This window comes from Mastomys coucha, unplaced genomic scaffold (genome assembly GCF_008632895.1).
Source record: "Mastomys coucha isolate ucsf_1 unplaced genomic scaffold, UCSF_Mcou_1 pScaffold7, whole genome shotgun sequence".
NCBI classification, from domain to species: Eukaryota; Metazoa; Chordata; class Mammalia; order Rodentia; family Muridae; genus Mastomys; species Mastomys coucha.
Window position 1 is genome coordinate 22,977,512 of NW_022196913.1, and position 22,844 is coordinate 23,000,355.

The window sequence follows — 22,844 nt, forward strand, 5'->3', positions numbered from 1 at the left end:
TTTTTTCCCTACCCCATGGGCCTGAAATGATGGCCTAGATTCTCACATTTACCTTAAACTAGGTAGGGTTTCTTAATCATTTCCTCCGACTTTGGGTTTAACTGTAGCATTGTTGAGCTTTTACTGCTGCATTTTTAATTTACTGCTTCAGTCCGTCAGGCATTGTGTACAGAACTCATACACACCATTAGTTGTCAGTAGATGAGGGTCCTCATGAGTCATTTTGACAGCTGGGATGCGCTATCACGGTAAAATAGGCCTGGTTCTGTCATTTCCCCCAAGCTGGAGGCCTTGCCTTTTCTAGGGAATGCTTATCTTCCAAGATATTGCAGATATTATGCACTAAGTGTTTTCACTTTGAAAGGCTTTTATTAACTGCATACTAATACACAGCATATTTATTAATTGACATCTCCATTTCTCTTACAGTTTTTGGCACTGGGTACACATTATGGCAAGGTTTATTTACTTGACGTCCAGGGAAACATCACTCAGAAGTTTGATGTAGTAAGTATATGCTAAAATTGTGATTTTGAACAGTCGGATAGCATAAGAAGAAGATATTAATTCAATTTGAATGGTAAGAGTATAAGTCTAAAACTTATAGTGTATTCTAAATGTTTTGAAGGTGAATTAGAGAAAGAACTGTAGATATAAGTATACATATATTTGACTGATGTGTATATATGTATATATTCTATTTGTATAAATTTATATAATTGCAATGTTTTGGTTCATTATAGTCATTATAGTTTTACTTTGATTTAAAATATTATATGTATTGTATATATTTTTAATTGGCAATGTGGAATGTCTAGATCAGTGGTTTTCAACCTGGCTAATGCTATGACCCATTAAAATGGTTACTTATATTGTAGTGATCTCCAACCACATAATTATTTTCTTTGCTGTTTCAAAACTGTAATGTTGCTACTATTATGAATTGTAATGCAAATATCTGATACTCAGGATATCTGATAAACGAACCACAGGTTGAGAATCTCTGTTCTAGATCAATTGTTATTAAAACAGGAAGATCCTGTTTTTATTAGTGAATGATGCTAATATAGATGTCCTCAGAATTTGTTGGGTCCTTTGTGTGTGAACCCCTCTTTGATGGCTGAATCATCTTGCCATCGCATTGAGTTGCCAGATGTTATTGACGCTTTACTGATAGTGTTGGTGGATCAGTTTCTCTCTTCTAGTATACACAGTGCAAATATTTTATGTGAATGCTTTTAGGCTTACTTAGTTGGGACTTTTGGTATCAAGGATGAAAGAAATGTTACAATTGAAGTTTGATTTTTTAATGTTTAATCAGTACCTTAAAGGCATTGGTAACTTCTGTTTTTTGTTTGACTATGAAAATGTGGGGTAAAAAGATGATTATTTTGAGGAAACTGTTAAGTTTTTAAAGTTTATTTATTTTATTTTTGTGTATGAGTATTTTGTCTGCATGTATATTTGTACACCACCGGTGTCCCTAGTGTATGAAGAAGTCAGAGGAGGAGCTTAGATATGCCAGAACTAGAGTTATAGAATATTGTTGGCCATCATGTACTTCTGGGAACTGAGCCCAGGTGCTCTGCAAAAGCCATTTCTCTAGTGGGGTGGGGTGGGGTGGGAGGCATGGGTGATATTAAATACCAACAACACCAGCAAAACTCCTCAGCTCTTGTTGCAAGACCTGTCATAGGATATTGCAGTTTAGCCAACATGTGATACAGAAGAGGAAAAGGAATGCAGGGCCCAGATAGGTGCTCTCATTGGCCTGCTCCATCAGGACAACTGTGGGGTTGGCTTGTTTGTTTGTTTATTTGTTTTTCTCTTAATTGTTCATTTTTGACAATGAGAATGTATCCCTACCCTCCGTCTTCTAAGACCTCAGACACTGGCTACACATGTTGGCTATCTAAGCTTTTGGCCTTTCCACTGTTACCTGCTAACATGAAAATGCAGTTGAGTAGCTCTGTGTGTGTGTGTGTGTGTGTGTGTGTGTGTGTGTGTGTGGTACATTGCACATGCCTTCCCAAATTAAAGAAAAGCTTGCCCTTTTAAAAGTCTTTAGTATGCATTGTTTAGAGCTTGTGTGTTTGCCTGTGAGATTTATGGTCATACCTGTTTGTTCTGTTGCCAGAAAGCAGTCTTTCTGTGTCCTCAACATGGGCTTTCAGTTCTGTCTTTCAGTGGCATATTAGCTATGTCATCCTTCTACTGTTTTTCAGGTTATTAACTATCTCATCTGTAAGATTTGTCTGCACTTTTGGTTTTTTGGCCCTGTCTGACATCTTTGAAAACTCAGTGTTTGCAGTGTTTTTTGTTTTGTTTTGTTTATTTTTGTTGTTCCTTTCTTTAGTAGACGAAGAAGATAATTTGATGATATTTTACTTTATTTGTTTATCATCTTCAAGAAATTTGATGATCTACTATGAAAAAGTTAGTTGCTTAAGGACTTGGCTTCTTGATGGTTCTTGTCATATTGGACTTTTAGTGTCAAATTGCAGATGGTCATTATCTTTTGTAAGAAGTCCTAATGTCAGTTTCACATCTGTCATGAGATTTTTATTTCCTTTTTTTTTTGTTTCTGAGGTGGCTGATTTGTAGTGCTCAGTGTGCCTCTTTAAAAGATTGCCTTTTGGGGCTGGTGAGATGGCTCAGTGGTTAAGAGCACTGACTGCTCTTCTGAAGGTCCTGAGTTCAAATCCCAGCAACCACATGGTGACTCACAACCACCTGTAATGAGATCTGACACCCTCTTCTTGTGCGTCTGAAGACAGCTACAGTATACTTATGTATAATAATAAATAAATCTTAAAAAATAAAAAAAGATTGCCTTTTGATTTTGAAACCATTGTTAGCACTTGAATTTCTTCAGATAGCTGCCAATTTTTATATTGTTCTGTTTTGTTTTTGGTTTTTTTGAGACAAAGTCTCATCCATTGCCCCCCACCCCCATTCCCTGTATTTATTTGTATCCTAGGAAGACCAGGGACTCAAAGGGCTCTAGCTCCTCCTGAGTGCAGGGTTGGAGGTGTCAGTCCTGCTCCTGGCTGTGGTTGCCATAGTTAATCTAGAACCTTTCTTTTCTTCCTCTTCTTTTTTTTGTCAATAAATTTTTTTTTAAGATTTATTTTATTTATTTTATGTGTACATTGTAGCTGTACAGATGGCTGTGAGCTATCATGTGTGTGCTGCTGGGAATTGAACTCAGGACCTCTGCAGGGCCCGCTTGCTCAGGCCCCGCTCGCTCCGGCATAATTCATTGTAGCTGTCTTCAGACACACCAGAAGATGGTGTCAGATCTCATTACGGGTGGTTGTGAGCCACCATGTGGTTGCTGGGATCTGAACTCCGGACCTTTGGAAGAGCAGTCAGTGCTCTTACCCACTGAGCCATCTCGCCAGCCCTAGAACCTTTCATTTCTTTAGGAAGTTAATAATAGTTCATTATACTTGTATAATCTTTTTACTTTCCTCAAGAAGGGCATCTTTAACCTATTCATTACATTGGTATGTCTCATTCCAAGAGTGGAATCATGAAGAAGTACTCCTGGCTTTTGTTGATCAAAAGCTTGGTTTGGCAGGGCATGAAAGTGGGCAAGAGTCACTTTAACAAAATGTCTAGGTGATTCAGATATTAGAGCTGGGTAGTGCCATTATGCCAGAAGCTGTCTAACTTCCGCTTAGCAATGTAATAGAAAAGAAGAAGTCTGAACAACTCATTCTGTATTTTAAAAAAGTAATATTACTTCTGCCATTTATAGCTCAAGAAGAATAATGTTCTTGGTGGAATCTACTAAAGCTGAGCCAGGCTTCCTGATAACCCAGCAGTTGAAGAAGTTCATTTCCAAGAAAAATGCATGTAGTACATACGGCCATAAAACTGTAGGTCAGCAATGGCTTAATTCATGATAGCCTCCAAATGGAGACAACCCAAATGCCCACTGGTATAGAAATGGATATGTACACTGTGCTGTGTTCAAACAACAAAAACGACCAGATTGTCAGTACATGCTTACAATGGCCAATGAAGCCAGATCATCAGTGTTACTTTTGAACTCTTGGTTGGAATGTATGATCATAAAACACCATTATGCTTTCTCTTTAATGACCTTCATTTTCTTGTAACACATTCATTTAAAATTTACCACCAGAGTACTTATTTAAACAATGATCACATAGTTGTGCCATTTCTGTGTTGACTATTTCAGAGCATTGTGGCACATCAGTGTTTTTTTTTGTTTTGTTTTGTTTTGTTTTTTGTTTTAAAACTGTTAGTAAAACTGGAAAGATTCCATTAGTCAAACCAAACTTCTGTTTACCAAATTTTTGTGTTTTTCTTTCTTTACTAAAAGTTGACAAGGTTTTACTATGATGTGTCATGGGAGGAGATGGTAGAGGATGCTTTAGAAAAGCATGATTATTGAAGAAAAGGGTGAGGAGTAAACAAGGGCTTTAAGCATCTTGCTTGTTAAGACTGACAAAGTTTTTAATGAGTTTAGTATTTTCCTTCTATTCCAGGCAGTTGTCTGTTGGTATTTCTAGTTGCTTTACATTTAGGGTTAAATTAACAGGTTCTGGTCTACAGTTGCCAAACTTTGGAACTGTTCATGTTCACACATTAATAAAAACCCATCTTCAAAGCTTAACTAGTTTGAAAATATTTTTATTTGAAGGAAAATGGATGGAAATCATTATAGTAAGTGAAGTAAGTGAAACTAAGAAAATACACATTGCATGTTTTATCATTTTGAAGTAGATTTAAAGAAAAAAGGACTTGAATGCAGAAGGGGGTCTATTTGGGAACAGGAAAGTCACCAGTGGGGAAGGGTAGAGGAATAAGACAGGGGACAGTAGGGTTGATTGTGTGCACAGTACATGACATATGTCACAGTGAACCCCTACATTTTAGACAATATATATGTGCTAATAAAGTACCTTTTAAATCAAAAAGCCTATTTTTGATATAATAATTATATAATTTCATCCTTTTCTCTCTCAAACCACCTTTTCATTTACTCCATACCCCCTCTTTCAAATTCATAGCTTCCTTTTTCAGATTGTTATTTCATATGTCTCTCTCTCTCTCTCTCTCTCTCTCTCTCTCTATATATATATATATATATGTTATACATACACACATATATTTACATATACACATATAAACATATATGTATATGTGTATATAATATGTATATTCCTAAATACATAATATAGTCTGTTCAGTCCATAAGAATGTTATTTGTAAGTACATTTTTCCATTTCATATTGGATAGACAATTGGTGTGCTCTTCTCCCCTTCTCTTCTTTCTTGGCGACCTGTAGTTCTTTGTCTAGGGTTATGGTTATTAAATCCTTTTGGCAATTAATTTTGCAGATTTTTTTTATCAACTTTATGGAAACCTAGATGTATCTGGGAAGAGGGTGTCTCAATTGAAGAGTTCTCTTCATCAGACTGGCCTGTAGGCAAGTCTGTGGGTGCTTTTTCTTCATTAACGATGATGTGCGAGGGCCTCCCTCACTGTGGATGGTCTGATCCCTCTCCTCCGCAGGTGGTTCTTATGAAGGAAACAAGCTAAGCAAGTAATTGGAAGCAACCTCGTAAGCAGTATCTTCTATGGCTTTGGTTTCAGCTCCTCCTTGGAGTTTCTGCTCCAACTTCTTCTCAACGATCGACTGTGGTGTGGAAGTGCAAAATTATATAAATACTCCCCTCCCCCTCATTGGTTTTGATCACTGTTTTATCACAACAAAAGAAACAAACTAGGACACTAGTTAAAGTAATGTTTTTTTTGAGAATTTCAGTTAAAGTAATGTTTTTTTGAGAATTTCATGTATGATTATTATATTTATATCATTTCCCCTTCCTCCTCTTGATCCTACCCCACACTCCCTCTCAAATTCAAGGCCTCTTTTCCCATATTTATTGTTACACACACACACACACACACACACACACACACACACACACACACCCACCCCCCAGGGCGAACTCACTGGTCCTGAGGATTGAGGCCAAGGGAGTTGCCATGGGTAGAGAAGGGAGGAAAAAGGGAGAGAGAGGGAAAGGGAAGGAGGGAGAAGGGGAGGGAGGGAGAGCTACTACAATTCAGCCCCTTTGAGTTTAAGTGTTGTAGAGACTTTCAAAGACCATGCAAAGCATAAAGGTACTAAGTAAGGAGCAGGAGTAAGTGGGCTGATGCTTTGGCAGGCATGTCTTCCTTGCCGTTTACTATGTCAGTCTCCTTACTTGTCTGGGTGTTATTAGGTGTCATCTCTAAAGTTCAAAGGATTGGTTCCTTCTGTGAATAATTTCATGTTTGTTTCTGGACCTTGATACTTGGTCATTATTGGACTAGACCTTGCACTTTTGACCTTGGATTGTCTTCTTTGGCAAAGAGTCATCTCTAATCCAGATGAGTTCATCTTTCTTTGCTGTTGGTGGATAAATATTTGGAAGATCACCTATCTTTCCTTGTGTGTTTCAGTAAAGGAAGCGCTGTTACCTCTCCATTCTCTTTCTGCCAACACAACCCTAAAAGTCTTGTGTTTCTTTCAAGCTTCTTAACTTGTACTTTTAATGTTCAATATAAAAATCTTTGTTAACATAGGCATAATTGTTTTCTCTGAGTTACATTTAGTACAAGCATTTACATTTTTATGCAAATTGTTTTTCAGTCCATTGATGTACTTACTTCGATAGCTGTGAGGAAGAAAATAAAAGTTCTCTAAACTAATAAAGAAATATGCTATACGATAGTATTTCAGTGGTGGCTGGCATAGACTGCAGCTGTCCTGTAAAGCTAGATTGCTAGAACTTTTAGCAGCTAATGTAGTAAGAACACCCTATAATGGTACAGTCATGATGTTACCTGGCAGCACCTCTTATAATATTTTATAAGATATTAGTTTAAATCTGAAAAAAATTCCATGTATCAGAATTGTTTTTCAGGGAATTAGAGTTTTGTCACTTTCTTCTCATATCAGAATTACTATGTATACATACATTCATGACTCCCCAGCTATTTTTTGCTTATTCATCATGTGGCCAGTGTGGTATTGAGGGTGATTATTCATTGGGAGAATCTTGAAAATCAAGTCTAAGAACCTCATCTAGCTCTCCTCAGTCAAATAGCCATGCCTGTTACTTTTGGTCTGCTGGTACCTTGTGCCTGTCCTGAAGCAGATACTGTCTATAGTGTGCTATTTTAGCTGTGGCATCATTAATTGGGAGGCAGGCTTTGTATTTATTGATATGATCAAAACGGTACTTTGTTGGTCCAAATGTGCCAGTACGTATAATTCTTATGTAAGACTGATTGACAGGTCTCAGACTCTCATGCGCTTAAAGAACCTGTTTTCTATATTTGAGCATAGTGTTTTCAGTGATAAGAGATGTATCAAATGAGTTGTGAATTACTTAAGTGGGAAACATTCTAACTTTTGATAAACGATGGTGAGAAAACTCACATTTCCAATTTTCTGCATTAAATATAATCTCAAGTTGTGGATTAAACATAGGTACCTTGATAACTTTGTGGCATCCCTGCATCTAAGTGAGTAAGAAAACTTATTAGGCATTAAGGCTGCTTGCCTAACTTAGAGTCTGGTGTAGAGTGAAGGATGCTGGAGTATCTGGCCTTTTTGTGGTAAGTGTGTTTGGGAAGCTATCTCTTCCGCAGCTAGAGTTTAATAGTTCTTCACAGAAGAAAATACACTGGAACTTTTCCTGTTTTAACATCGAAGTTGAAGTATATTAACTTCCTGCAACCTGACTTGTGCTGTGAGATGGGTAGTAGCCTGGAGCTTAGCTGCCTGAGACCTGCAGACTACTTCCTTCCACAGGGAGAGTATCCTCAGGCTGTTTCTTTCTTTGAGGCTCAGTCATTTATTTTTTTGAAAGAGGGAGGGAGGGAGGGAGAGAGAGAGAGAGGGAAGGAGGGAGGGAGGGAGGGAGAGAGAGAGAGAGAGAGACAGAGACAGAGAGAGAGAGAGAGAGAGAGAGAGAGAGAGAGAGAGGAAAAGGAGCAGTGATCAGACTTCCAAGAGAAGACAGAACCCATGGAGGCTAGAGTTGGGCGTTTGGCGCTTTGGATGACTGAGTATCACGGTGCCAACACAGTTGGGCTAGAAGGGGTATCACAAGGTGGAGGAGCAGTCTTCACAGGGCCTTTTACATAAACTTTGTGAGCTACATAAACTTCAGGAGCTTGAGAACAGGGGAGTGGACAGGAAAGGGTAGGCGCGAAACGAAATAATGTAGATTTCGTTGACAGGTTTATATATCAAGATGAGAGTGCTGTGTTTTCAAAGACTGTCTTTGCAAAATTATTGACTTTGAAGGTGGATGTATTCAGGGACTTAAGTGAAACCTGGCACATTTGGGCCAACCATCAGTTAGGGTTAGGGTTTGGTCATACCAATACATACAAAGCCTGCTTTCTAATTTGTAGATTTGATGTCATGAACCAGAAGGCAGGATCTTTCTGTGTTGATAAGGTCTGCTTAGATTTTAAACAGTATTTATCTTGAGTTTGTTTTATGTAAAATGGACTTTTTAATATCTGAGAACTCTGACAGAGTACTTGTATATTATATATACTCAAAATAATTGTATATACTTCTTCCTTAATCTGTTTTTTTTTCTGATAGACTTTTGTAGCTTCTTTTTTTTGAGGGGGACTACTTAGCACTAATACCAAATTATCTTTTCTTTAATTGAATTATATATTAATTAGGAAAGATAACACCTTGAAGCATGTTTTCCTCCACTTCTCCATACTATGGAGTCTTATAAAACTTCTTAGCACTTACTTGTCCAGTCCTTATTTCATACTGATAAGAAGGTATCATAACTTCTAGGAACACCATTACTCTTAACTCTCTAGCTTTCTGTTTCATGGAAAGAGAGAGAAACAATATACTAAAGCTAGGGAAAATGGAATAACATATATAATTAAAATAACTATCAAAATGGCTACAATTACAGAGTAGCCATGCTAAGTGTTAAGGTACGTGGAAGAGCTGCGCCTTCTTCCCTGCCCTCAGTGCTCTCTCCTCTTGTGATGTTGAGGATCAATCCCAACTCCTGTGTTTGCTGGAAAAGTGCTCTGGCTGAAGGCTATATCTCCAGATAGAGGTGAAACTTAACAGCACTGGTGCAAAAATAACAGAGTGGGTTAGTTTTTAGGACATTAAATATAAACCCACTGTATGTGCCAGACTTTCTGGACATAGAAGTGAAAACAGGTTTGCATAGAGAAACATATATCAATATTCATACGAGCTTTTTGGTAATATGCTGCAACTTTAGACAACCTCTGTTGTCAGTCTATAGAAAAACAAAATACGGTTTGTCCATCCAATGGCATTTCTTATCAGTATAAAGGAAAGAAGTACTTATACGTACACCATGGGTACATGCGACTCTGTTATGATAAGGGAAAGAAGCCAAACTCAAAAAGCCACATGTTATAAAGTCACATTTATAAAATTATAGGAAATATATCAAAAAGTCTATAGTGAAGAGAAGCAGACCAGTGATTGGCCAATTTCATCTCAGAGGAGAATTAAGTGCCTTGTAAAATAGTCTAAAAGTTAATATATTAGGATGCTGTTGAGGGATTGGTAACAGAAATCTATGTGTCTCACATGCAGAAAGAAAATTACACAGAAAAGAAGTGGATCTATTCATTGTTGTTTGGAGTTGTCAGATCTCTCTGCACGTGTATCAAACGATGCTGAGCCCAAGAGTATAAGTTTGATAAATATCATCGAGTCGGGTGGGCATCTTTTAAATATGTTCTGTAAAGTAAAGGGACCGTGCCAGATGCCATCCAGTTTCTGGTACAAGTCGCTCTATTTCCCTATAGGGAGGCATGCCATGTTACAGCCAGCAGCATTATTTGGTGCTGTGCCACTCCTCTGGTCTCTAGTATTGGCCATTCTCATGTGAAACCTCATGGATTTAGGTTTGGAGAAAATGGGTACTATAATGATTAAGTTCGTGTTTTTCTGGTTACTTACAAGGCTTCCTTGAGAGAAGTTTGTTCATGTATTTTGTTAGTAAGTATGAAAGGTTCTAAATTGCTTTGCACTTAAACATTTATTGTTTACAGGCAAAACTAACAAGAGTGAGAAAGTAACTCTTGAGGAGGGTGGGTCATGTAATGACTCAGAATCAGAATCATCACTAGACGTTAAATTTAGTGCTTTTCTTTTCTTTTCTTTTCTTTTTTATTTTAGATATTTTCTTTATTTACATGCGAATTTCTCCATTCCCAGTTTCCCCTCCAAAAAACAAAAAAAAACAAACAAAAACAAACCCCTGTTGCCTCCCCCCTCCCCATGCCTGCCACCCCGCCCTCTCCCACTTTCTGGCCCTGGCACTCCTCTACACTGGGGCACAGAACCTTCACAGGGCCGAGGTCCTCTCCTCCTATTGATGATTGAATTTGCAATCCTCTACTATACACATGCTGCCTGAACAATCAGACCCCTCTATGTGCAGTCCTTGGTTGGTGGTTGAGACCCTGGGAGCTCCAAGGGTACTAGTTAGTTCATGTTGTTGTTCGTCCTAAGGGGCTGCAAACCCCTCAGCTCCATTGGTCTTTTCTCTAATTCCTTCACTGGGGACCCTGCACTCAGTTCGATGGATGGCTGTGAGCCTCTACATCTGTGTCAGTCAGATACTGTCAGAGCCTCTCAGGAGATAGCTATATTTAGGCTGGCTTGCACTTCCTTCAGTCTCTGCTCCATAGTTAATCTCCGCAACTCCTCCCTTGGGTATTTGATTCCCCCTTTTAAGAAGGAATGAAATGTCTACCTTTTGGTCTTCTTCTTGAGTTCCTTGTGGAATGTGGGTTGTTCTTCCTGTATTCCAGACTTCTGCAGAATTTAGTGCTTTTCAACCTTAAAATAAGGCATGTGACCACTTTTCTATTGTCTCAATATTTTAAATATGATCTTTATTGGTTTCATTAAATTATATGCCTTGATTATTTATGTTTTAGAAAAGCTATAATGTTTCCACCATTTTTTAAAGTATATGTTATTCTGTAAAAATGTTACCTGTATTATGAGATGTATATGAGATGGCATGAGAGATTGCTTAGTGGTTAAGAACACTTGCTGCTTTTGCAGAGAAAATGAGTTCGGTTCACAGCACTCACAGCACTTCCGTTCACAACTGCTTGTATCTCCCGCTCCAGGGAATCTGGCGCCCTCTTCTGGCCTTCACAGGTATCTGCACATGCGACACAGTCATACACAAAATTGTAAATCTTTTAAAGAGAGATATCTTCTAGTATATCTTCTAGTATGTGGATCATGCTTAAATAGCCATTTCAGCTAGTAATTTTTTAATTTTTAAATATTTATCAGTCTTCACATTTATAGTTTGATGTGTGCGTGTGTTTTACAGGGGAAGAAAAAAAAAACATTTGCTAATTTTAAAATACCCAAAGTTGTAAAATTATTCTGTATTTTCCCCTAAAAGTTTTCACTTTTTGCTTTTTATAGTAAGTCTTCATTTTTTCCTCAAGAGAAATGTTCCCGGGCATGAGGAGAATTATATTTCTCTTAGTGTTAGGACAAAGTTCCTGTCTTGCCAGGAAAATATTACAGTAATTTCCCCTTACCCTTGGGATTTGTTCCAAGACCTAAGCTAGATGCTTGGAGCTTTGGGAAATGCTGACCCTGTGCATTCTCCAGTTAGTATGCTTTCTCCTACAGGTGCTCACCTGGGCAGATGTTTAATTTCTAGATTAGACACAGAGATAAACACTTATAAAATAGAATGTTTATACAAGTACAATGAGATAGCATTGCCTGTATTACTACTCTTGTTTTTGAGACAGTGTGAAGTAAGAAGAGGCTACTTGAGTGGAAGACCTGCGATGATAACCACGAGAGCTACCAGGTTACTGGTGGGTTGGTAGTGTATAGAGTTGAGACGTGGACGAAAGGAAGGCTCATTGCCTGGGAGGAACAGAGTTGGGCAGAGCACGCAAGCGTTCGTCTTCCTACTTACAACACTGGCTGTTTAGTACTTCTCATTATTTCTGGAATTCCTCATCACATATTTCTAGACCACAACTGCCTATAGGTAATTAAAACATTGGAAAGTGAAACTGTGGTTAAGAGAGGACCACACAGCCAAATGTGCAGACTTTCCATTTTACTGCCTGTCCTTATTAGTACTGTGTTATTGGAAACCTACTGCCTTAGAATGCATGTAGAGCTAGAGGTAGCTATGAGATGACTTTAAGTGAACCACTAGCAAATCAGGGTCTCCAGCAGGATGGTCACAGGATTGTGGAGAGGGCGGGCGTAGACTTGAGTTAGACAGTGGCTGGAGAATACAAGAAATAGGTGCTCCGACTCTTGTCTTCCACCCTTTGTCCCATGTTCAAAGGCTATTAAATAAATCTCTTCCTCACAACACATGTGTGTGAGGTCATATTCTTTCTCTCATCTTTAAAATTGAGTCTCAGTTGTACCTCACATTTATAATACAGTTTATGGGTTACTTGAGCTTGTTTATGTAAAGCATGTGGTACAGGACTGGATAATGATTAAGGTCAGGGGTGGGGCAAGTGAGGGGTGACGTAACTGCAGGCAGCTTTATACTTCTTGAGCAATATATGTTCTTTTTAATTTATGTGTAGCTGGCTTTAATAATGTTTATTATATATAAGATTGAGAAGAACGAAGAAGGAAAAAGAAAGGAAAAAGTTTTCTGTGATACACATGCTCTGACATCAGCTGTGCCGGCTGCACCATTAGGTCCTTTGTTTATTTGGGAGGAACCTGCCTTTACCATATGGTGCAGATAGAACTTAATAATTAGATATGGGAACTCTGTCCAGGGAAGGTCTGATTGCATGACTGAGGGGGTTTCTTTTTATTATAGAGCAGCTTGGTTTCTAGCATATCACTTCCTATTAGAAACTTTTTGTGAGTTCATAATCTACTTGGAAAATGACCTACTGGAAGACTATGTTTGTACTGATCATTATAGCAATACTTTTTGTGGGGAAGGTTTGGCTGAACTTGTGAATTGCGAGTTGGTATTTCTTTATAAAGTATTGAAAAAGTTATTGCTGATGAAGAAGCAATGAAAAAATCACTCTTTGCCTAATTGCAAGGAATAGCCTTTTCTAGGCCACTGGTAAGAGTCATCTCTTCAAAAGGCTCTGTTTTTTTCTGTGCCTCTGTGTTTACTTTCATCTCTGGCATTATCCCTGCCCCCACCCCCATTGTTCTCTGTCTATTCTCCCCATGATCCTTTTATTTTGTTCTTCCCTTCACTAGTTTTTCAAATTGCCACCACCCTTGTTCAAGCCTTTATTGAGTCTCATGTGGGTTATTGCAGTAAAGCCCAACTGATCTCCCTGTTTCATGTCTCTGCAAATCCATCCTTCACACAGCTGCCCAAGGAATCTTCCAAAAGTGTCACTGGGCTTTTATTCTCCTTTTCACCAAAAGCAAACAGATGGCTTCCAGATTCCAGTGTAGTACAGTCACCCTTCTGGGTAGAACAGGACTTACAGTTGGTTGTCACAGTGTATTGTATCTCATGCTGTTGCTGCCTCTAGATAGAAAGTTTGTCTCTTCTTCCCTGTGACATTGCCCTTAATTTTTACAGGCAGAAGAATATGTATTTGGTATTCATTTAGTAATTGCTTCCTGTTCCTTGTTGCAAACATTGTCCAAATTTGCCAGCAATATGATGACAGGTAAGTATAGTGTAGCACCCGTCTGAATCAGTTAATCAAAGTTGATCTGGAATGTAATATGTTAAATTATTGCAGAGAGGCACAAAGTGCTAGGATTGCACACAGACTCCTCCAAGGCAGACCTGATTTGTCCATTTTTTTCCCCTTAAATTCTGCTTATGTCATGTAGGGTATTTAGTAATAGTTACTGTTTTGTTAAACCAAGTCATTATAAGATGATTTCCTTCATAACTTGTTTTCAACTACTTGGTGACATCCTTTGTGGTAGTTTGAATATGTTTGGTCTGGGGAGTGGCACTATTTGGAGGTATGACCTTGTTGGAGGAGGTGTGGCCTTGTTGGAGGAAGTGTGTCACTGTGGGGGTGGGCCTTGAAAGCCTCCTCCTAACTGCTTGGGGACAGTCTACTCCTGGCTTCCCTTGGATGAAGATGTAGAATTCTCAGCTCCTCCAGTGCCACGCCTGCCTAGATGCTGCTGAGCTTCCTGCCTTGATGAAAACAAACTGAAACTCTGAACTTGTCAGCCAACCCCATCAAATGTTATCGTTTATAAGAGTTTCCTTGGTCATGGTCTCTGTTCACAGCAGTAAAACCCTAACTAAGACAGCCTTCCTTTTTTATTATTCTTTCTTTTATATTTTTGGTGGTTTTGTGTATGAGCAAGGAAAATTCTTGCTCAATTAAAATGACAATTTCTATAATACTTTACACATTACTATTCAAGTAATTTATATTTGGAGTAAATGATTATCTGTTCACAGTGGCATTCAAGTTATAAGGATTACTGGCTTGTTCTTAACAATTCTTTATTTTAATTGGATATTTCCTTTATTTATATTTCAAATGTTATTTCCTTTCCTGGTTTCCCCTCTGGAACCCCCTTATCCCATCCTCCCTCTGCTTTTATGAGGGTGCTCCCCCACCTACCCACCTACTCCTGCCTCCCCACCCTGGCATTCCCCTACATTGGGGCATCAAGCCTTCACAGGACCAAGGGCATCTCCTCCCATTGATGCCTGACAGGGCCATCTACTGCTACATATGCTGCTAGAGCAATGGGTTCCTCCATGTGTACTCTTTGGTTGGTGGTTTAGTCCCTGAGAGTTCTGGGGTGGGGGAGGGTCTGGTTGGTTGATATTGTTGTTCTTCCTATGGGTTGCAAACGCCTTCAGCTCCTTTAGTCCTTTCGCTAACTTCTCCATTGGGGACCCAGTACTCAGTCCAATGGATGGCTGTGAGCATCCGCCTCTGTATTTGTCAGGCTCTAGCAGAGCCTCTCAGGAGACAGCTATATCAGGGTCCTGTCAACAAGCACTAGTTAGCAACCAAAATATTGTCTGGGTTTGGTGACTGTATGTGGGATGGATCCCCAGGTGGGACAGTCTCTGGATGATCGATCATTCTTCAGTCTGTGCTCCATACTTTGTCTCTCTTTTCCTCCCATATTTTGTTTCCCCTTCTAAGAAGGACTGAAGCATCCACACTTCGGTCTTCCTTCTTCTTAAGCTTCATGTGGTCTGTGAGTTGTATCTTGGGAATTCTGAGCTTTTGGGCTAATATCTACTTTTATACAATGGAGCCCTACTCAGCTACTTATAAAAGCAATGACTTCATGAAATTCTTAGGCAAATGGATGGAACTAGAAAATATCATCCTGAGTGAGATAACCCAGTCACAAAAGAACACACATGGTATGCACTCAGTAATTCTTTATTGACAGACTGCATGCCAGGAAGAAAGCTTTATTTGTTCCTTATATTGCTTTCTGGCTCACTCTGACTTCTGTAGCAGGGCCCTGTAATGCTCCTTCTTATCTTACATGTAGTGTTGCAAGCAACCATTCAAAGTACCATGGCAAGACTAGAATCAGGATGCCCAAGGTCTTCATCTGAGTTGTTAGGAAATTTAATATTGTCTCAAAGCAGTAGGATGTGGATGTGAACGCTGTAGGCACTGGGAAAGATAAGCTTCAGGTCCTGACTTGCTGTTCCTCCACCTGCAGCAGAGGGCATCTGCAGGGTGGATCTCAAGCTGAACAGCATGTCACGTTTTCTCAGTTTAATAAGGGCAAGGCCATGTGCTTTTTTATCTTTGTAGACTATATTCTTTTCCTTGAAGCAATCAGTGCCCAAATGGTGAATGTCTGTCTATTGTATGGTTACTTACTGTCTAGTCTTGTGTGCAAGCCAGCCTTCTGCTGCTGTTGATGCTGTAGCAGGATGAACAGAAGATGAAATTTCACAAGAGGAAGGCAGGTGTAGGAATAAGCAGTACATGACTTTCGTAGAGGTCATTCCCTTCCAGATCCGGTCTTTTCTTTTAAAGGTTGTCAGGATTTAGACTAAGAACACCATCTAATAAGTCTTCTGCAGGTAGAAAGGCCACTCTGTGCCCCAGCTCTGCAGAGGTCGCAGTGTCCTGGCAGTGCATAGCTGTAAGGTCGGAGCCTTTTTTCAGATATGCTCACAAAGCTCTTGGTCTTAGATACTGGATAGAGGCCCAGCCTAAGGTTTTAGAAGCCCAGGGAGCCTCTAGCCTTCCAAGGTTACAGTACCCACATCTAGTCATGTGTCCTTACAGGGAATAGCAGAGGTAGTTAAAAAGTCTCCAGTAGAGGAGATTCTTAAGAAAAACAGTACTTAGGATATTTTGGTGCTCAGCAAAGGCCTTTTAAGCATTCTCATGCATGGTGATAATTTAAGGTCAGCAATTAGCTAAGATAGCAATGAGAGCTGGGAATGTAGTCAGTGGTAGAGCTCTACTTATGATACAAAAACTGAAAATCAATCAATCAATCATTCAAGCAATCAATCAATCAAGGAAGCAAGCAGTGATCCAATGACATAAAAGGCCAGAGTTACATTCTTTTTTTTTTCAGACAGGAAAACTTCTGTTCAGACCTTCTTTCCATTTGTTTCATTTTTACATTACTTTTGGGTTTTCATGGTATATGTAGGATATTTGTTCAAGCTCAGTTGTGGACAATTATTTTCTAATCAGGTGAGTTGGTTTTTAAGTCATTAAAATGGGCTAGTTACATACAAATGTCTAATTACAAATAATATAAGAAGGGTTCAAAGATGGCACAAAAGATGCACAAGTTTGAGGACAGTTTTGATCCCACTACCTGTGGGAAAGCTGGGGATAGCAATGTGAGCTTGTAACCTCAGCTCTGGCAAGAACTTGGTGCAGATGGATCCCTCTAGGTTGCTGGCCAGGTTCAGTGAGAGGTGCTATCTCAAGTAAGGTGGGAAGTGATTGAGGCAGAGACATCCAGTGTTGGTGTCTGCCTTCCACAGGCCAAGACAAGCACAGCCCTCCATCTGCACACATGCACTACCACACACAGCAACACGCAAAGGAGGAAAAGCACACATCAGATGTTTCCCTATTAAACAACATTTTTATCATGGAAAGGAGAATTATTTAGGGCTGCTGGGAGATTTATATGTAAACAGTGAACTTTATGCATTTTAACCTGTCTGTATTAGTGACATTTATTTTTTACAGTTGAGGATGAACTATCAAGCTTAGAAGCCACTGGGGGAACATTGCCTACAGTTCAGTACGGCGTGCTGCTCCTGAGATCTTGGTGGAGTGCACCTGACTTCGCCTTCAATGAGAGGCATACTGTCTGTTATTCACACTGTTAGGGTAGTGGCATTCATTTGCTGGGTTTGTCCTGCTCTAAAATTTCTCAGGCACTTTTCATTTCTAATTAGCTTTGCTTACATAAGTAAGAGTGAACTTTCGAAAGTATAAATTAATAGTAGACCGTGAGTGCTTGGTTATGGAGTGAAAGGAGTGTTCCCGCTACTTTATGAAAATTTAAAATGTAACTAACATACCATCAGCCCTACCATATTTTGTCACTTACCTCTTCTGTTTGTTCAAAATGGAAAATACATTCTAATAAAGTGATTTGACTTTTAGGTCATTGGGATAGTGTTGCCGCTTTCTGAGCTTTGTAGTTATTTCTCAGTGTGGAAGGGATCGTTCTTGACGAAGCCCCTCTCCCCCTCTGTAGGACAGCAGCTTGGGTTACAAGCTATTATGTCTTCAGTTTCCCAACTCAAGGTCAAAGAGGAAGACTTCACAGCACATCTCTTGAGCATATACCTATTTAACTGTGAGGTAGTTAGTATTATGGGGATGTGGTGGCTACAGTGACTGTCAGTTTTGTAAGCTATTTAAGCCCCACTTGAAGCTTTGACAGATTGGGTTCTTCAAGAGCCCACAAGAATATCAGAGGTTAGCCTTTTCTCATAAAGATTTTTGAGATTTGACCAGTCTCCAAGACTTTTTAAAAAGAGATTTAGGAAAAGAACATTGTAACCAAATTGTTTGTTTTCCCAACTTCTTGTTTGTCTGTTTTACAAGGCTTTTGTCTGTTACTGTTTTCAGATTGAGTCTCCTACCTGATACTCATTGACCTTTTGAAAGCTATGGTTCAGTTCTAGCAGTACTGTGCAAAACCCAAAGTATACTCTGTCTTCCCACAGAGATACCTACACACCTCTCTGTTTATTGCTACTTTATCATAGTATCGAGCACATGGAACTAACATAGATGTCTCTCAACAGATTAGCAGGTAGTGGAAATGTGATAATGATGATGAGATCTGTGTCTTGTGGAATTTTATTCAGCCAAAAAGAAATGATTTTTTTTTTTGGGGGGGGGGATAATGGCTATAGCTGGAAAATAGCAAATAAAGTAACTCAAGTTTAGAAAAGTAAATACTGCATCTTAAATATTTGAATCCTAGCTTCTAATTTTCATCTGTATATCATCATGTAGGAGTTAGTGTGGTTTTATATTATGGAACCAGAAAGGGGTCCCCGTGTGGTTTTATATTATAAAACCAGAAAGGGGTCCCTGAGAGGGAGAAAAAAGTTTTAAGGAAGGAGAATGGAAAAATTAACTGAATACATGTAGCATGGAAGTAGAAAGAAGAGAGAGGATTCAGGGTAGAAACATACAATTAGGGAGGCGCTGGTGCGTGTGTTGCCGAAGGAGGCTCAACCAAAAGAAAGCATATATGAAAATGGTAAAGGGCAATGTATTACTTTGTTTCCTTTGTATTAAAAAAGACATACCCCAATAAGGGGATCCTCCTTTGACTCAGGGCAGAGATTTTCTAGGTGGGAGAAAAGAAGGAGGCTATGCTTGGTACATTCAAGCCAAAGATGAGTTAAAAAGGACAGTTCAAAATCAAGACTCCTAAAACCACCATGAAGTGATGAAGGATGTTAAGATTTAGTTCCTTGGTCTATGTGAGGGAACTTGGGACAGGACTGTCTAAATGGATAGAAGTCATTTAGGGACTGAGCATCTAGCAGGGTCTGATTCTCAAGTGGCATGTTGACTGAGAGCAGTAGAGCAGTGTGTGAGCACCAGACTTGGATGAAGCCCGAGCTGGAATGGAGTGAGTTCCGATAATTGAGAGGCAGGTGAGATGCCATAGCCCAGAAAGGAGCCTGAGAAGCTTACTAAAATGGCCGTAAGGAGATGAGAGGATAGGTAAGTAGTAGCCAGTGCAGGAGACTGTCATGTGGGCTGAAGAGCATCCAGCCTTTAATGCAGAGACAGTGCTGGAGATCTTTCCATGGGCAGCTTTGCTGACCACATTCAAGCACACCTCTTGTGTGTGGCAGTGAACCTAAGGAATGGAAGGGAACATCACTCATTGTATTCCTTGGAAGAATGATGCCTTAAGTTGTTGAAAATCTTTAAAAATCCTCATAAATGTAACATTTGTAACTTTCAAAATTCAATCTCTGTTAATATTACAAAAGCAGAGTAGGAACATAGGATATTTTCAACTTCTCTCGTATTTGTTACGCATGCTGATTTGGGATCTTCAGCCTTTCCTCTATTTTTCATAATGAAGAAGCACGTGATGTAAATGTCATTAAGTAATTTTCTCCCAAACAGTATTTAGTGGGTTCATGTTTTCGTAACCTTTTGATGGAGGTAGACCTGGTGTGCTGGTCAACGTGTCTGTTCTGTCAGTCGGACCACAAATAACAAAAGGCTCCATTGGCTTTTTATTCTTTTGTTCAGAGGTGTTTCTAAGTATAAAATGTGACTGTCATTACTGACTGATAGTCAGCAGGGGTATTTGTTACAAAGCAACCAGCCAGCTACAGTGGTCAGGAAGAGTATTTGTTACAGTCAACCAGCTAGAGACAGGTCCTGACTATTTCATCCTCTGAAGTTCTTGGGGGAGAGCAGCTGGCATTGGAGGCAGGGATGGCAGCCAGCTGCCCAGGTACACATGAGTGACTCTGGGACAAGAGACTGAGTGACAGTAACTGTATGGATTTCCTCAAGAACCAGCTGGAGCTTTTACATCTTCTCTTCCATTTATTCTGAGTCTATGTATTTGCATCTTTTCTGGAAATAGTCACAAAATGTCTCTCACTTCAAGATTGTCCCCTGTTAAATGTATTACCCATCTTGGAACAAAGGTGTTTCTGCTTGAGATGGAGTCTGATGGTACCCGAGGTTTGCAATTTTATCATTAAAGTTGGGCCCTTATGGCTTTAAAGTAAGTTGATAAGAAAATAAATGTAGTTTCTGTTGGGTGTGTTTTGAGAGCAAGTGTCATCAGGCATGCTCTCCTGGGCTAGTGCAGTGTGCCTAGAGACCTTGTCTGCAGGATGCGTTACCAGGAAAACAAGCAACAAGTAAAAAAAAGGTGAGCTTTTTCCAACTAGGAAAGGAAGGGGGCGTTTGCTTCACACATGGAACACAAGTGTGAGCTCCTCACTGGCTGTGCCTGAGAGGAGTGAGCTTCCCTGGTAACCATGAGGGTGCTGGGTGCCTCTGAGCAGGGGAATGAAGGCCTTTCTTCTTTTCCTATTCATCCCACTCAGTGGCTGTGGGGATGCAGCGTTTGTGAAGGGATCAATTATCCATTTGTTAGTCAAAGGAACCTTACAAATTATACATTAGCAGATTGATTTCTTAGGTTCACTGTTGGGGGACAGATAGCTTAAGGTGGGATGATGAGGAGTGTCTGGGGACAGGGTTGCCACTAAGAACACCATTAAAAGCAGCTTTTGAAATGACCAAGGATTTATTCCTAATTGAAGAATGGGCATAATCCATACCAAGTGTATTCATTTAAGTATTTTATGTTAGGTAATTGATTGTCCCATGAGGTGAACTTGTTAGTAATTTTGCCTTTTCTTTAAGAACTTGGCACCACATGTAGTGGACTTAGATTTAGGTTAGTGCTGGTCCCTGCCACCTCCTGTTTGCTTGGACTTCTTTTTTATTCCATTAAGGAAACATTTTTGTATGTTCTATAGTGTCAGCTTGACATTATTGATTTTTGAACAAACTCACTTATATTGTCCAGAATTCCAAATGTGTCTCCATTAGGAATAAAATTGTAGGTAATGGAAATTTCGCACAGCTGAGTCCATTTTCTTCTGGCTTGTTTTCCTTTGGTCCCTCTTCTTTTTCTGTGTCTGTTCCAGCATCCTTTCTTTGGAAACATGTACCCAAAATATGTCTTTAGATATGAATTTTTCCTTTTCTCTGCTCTTAACTAAAAGGGATAAAATGACACCATTCTGAAGAAATACAGAGTCTTCTGCTTCTGGGGCTTTGGCTGGGTTTGTGGGCACTGCCAGCCTTTGGTTTTACCCTTTGCAGTTGTGGAAATGGCACAGGAATGCCAGACCTTTGTTCCCGTGTGAGAAGAGGGATGAAGCTGTGCTGGGTGCGGCTGTTGTCTTATTTACTGTTCTTACGTGTTACAGGATTGTTGTGCGACCAGTGATGGTACTGGTGACCACGAACATTAACTGTGTGCAGTAGTTCCCTGGTGATACTGGTGAAAAGTAATGCTTTACTTTCTGTTGTTTTGATCAGTTTTCTACTTAGCCAGGTTTTAAAGATGTTTAGTTTATCTTTGTATAAGAACATACTAAATACTTTTCAAAAGCTTGCAAAACATAGGCGAAACTTGGTAATACTCTTGTGTATGTAGGTGTGTTATACATGGATGTTTGCATGTGTATAGGTGCACACACTCTTGGAGGCTTCAGGTTGACGTAATTGCTCTTTGATCTCTTTCCACTGCATTCATTCAGACTTAGTCTCTCAGTTGAACCTATAGTTCATTGATAAATGTAGGTTGGCTAGCTAGCTTGCTGGAGAATCATGTCTGCTTTCTCAAGCACTGGGAATTGCAGGTGGGCTGCTGTGCCTTCACAGCATTTGTGTGGGTTCTGGGATCTAAAAAAAAAAAAGAAAAAACCCAATATATTCAGTGCTATTACTTATGAATTTCTGTCTCTAATTATAAAAATAATAAACACATACTTGAAAGTATTACCATACTTTCAAGATTTGTAAATACTAATAAATACTTACCTAGAGAGAGCCAGACGTTGAGATTTATGAACACGTTTCTCCAGACTTACATGTGTGCTCATCACTAATTTAGTGAGTAGGTAATATACTGTGAATGTTCATATAGTGTACAGTGGTTAGTGTTAGTTACCAACTTGACAACATTGAAAATCATCTGGAAGATAGTGTCAGGGCATGCCTGTTGGACATCTTGATTGTGTTGGTTAAACTGAGCAGACCTGCCCACCATGTTTACTACCATTCCCTGCTGGGATCTTGGACTATGAGAGGGGCAGAGTGCTTCTGACTAGACACAGTGTAACCAGCTGCTTGAGTCCTGCTGTTCTGACTTCCCTACCATGAGGGGGTTGTACCTTGAATTGTGAGCTAAAATAAACCCTTTATTCCATAAGACATCACTTTTGTCAATGAGTTTAATTCCAGCAATAGGAAAACAAAAAAACAAAGAAACAACAAACACTAAGACACACAGAAGGGGCCCATGTCAAAAATCAGCCAAAGGTCTAAAGCTACAGCCTGAGGCAGCTGCAGCTGCAGAACTCTCTGGGTTTATGTGATACACTCCTGCTATAGATGTGAGCTGACCAGGAGCTACAGTGGAGTCTGAGCTGTGAAGGCTTTAGGATCTCAGCCTCCAGGTTAGATCTCATTCTTGTTTGGTGTGTCAGCAGCTCCACTATCAAGTAAGGCTGCTCCCTGCTCTATCAGCCCTTAGCAG

General features: G+C 39.5%; 1 protein-coding gene across 1 annotated transcript in view; it reads left to right on the top strand.

The window, feature by feature from the left end:
• Positions 1-22,844, top strand: part of Vps41 (VPS41 subunit of HOPS complex) — a 162,947-nt gene that overhangs the window by 30,616 nt on the left and 109,487 nt on the right. The window contains exon 4 of the mRNA XM_031359611.1: positions 430-507. Coding sequence (XP_031215471.1) covers positions 430-507 — 78 coding nt within the window. The remainder of the gene's footprint in view (positions 1-429; positions 508-22,844) is intronic.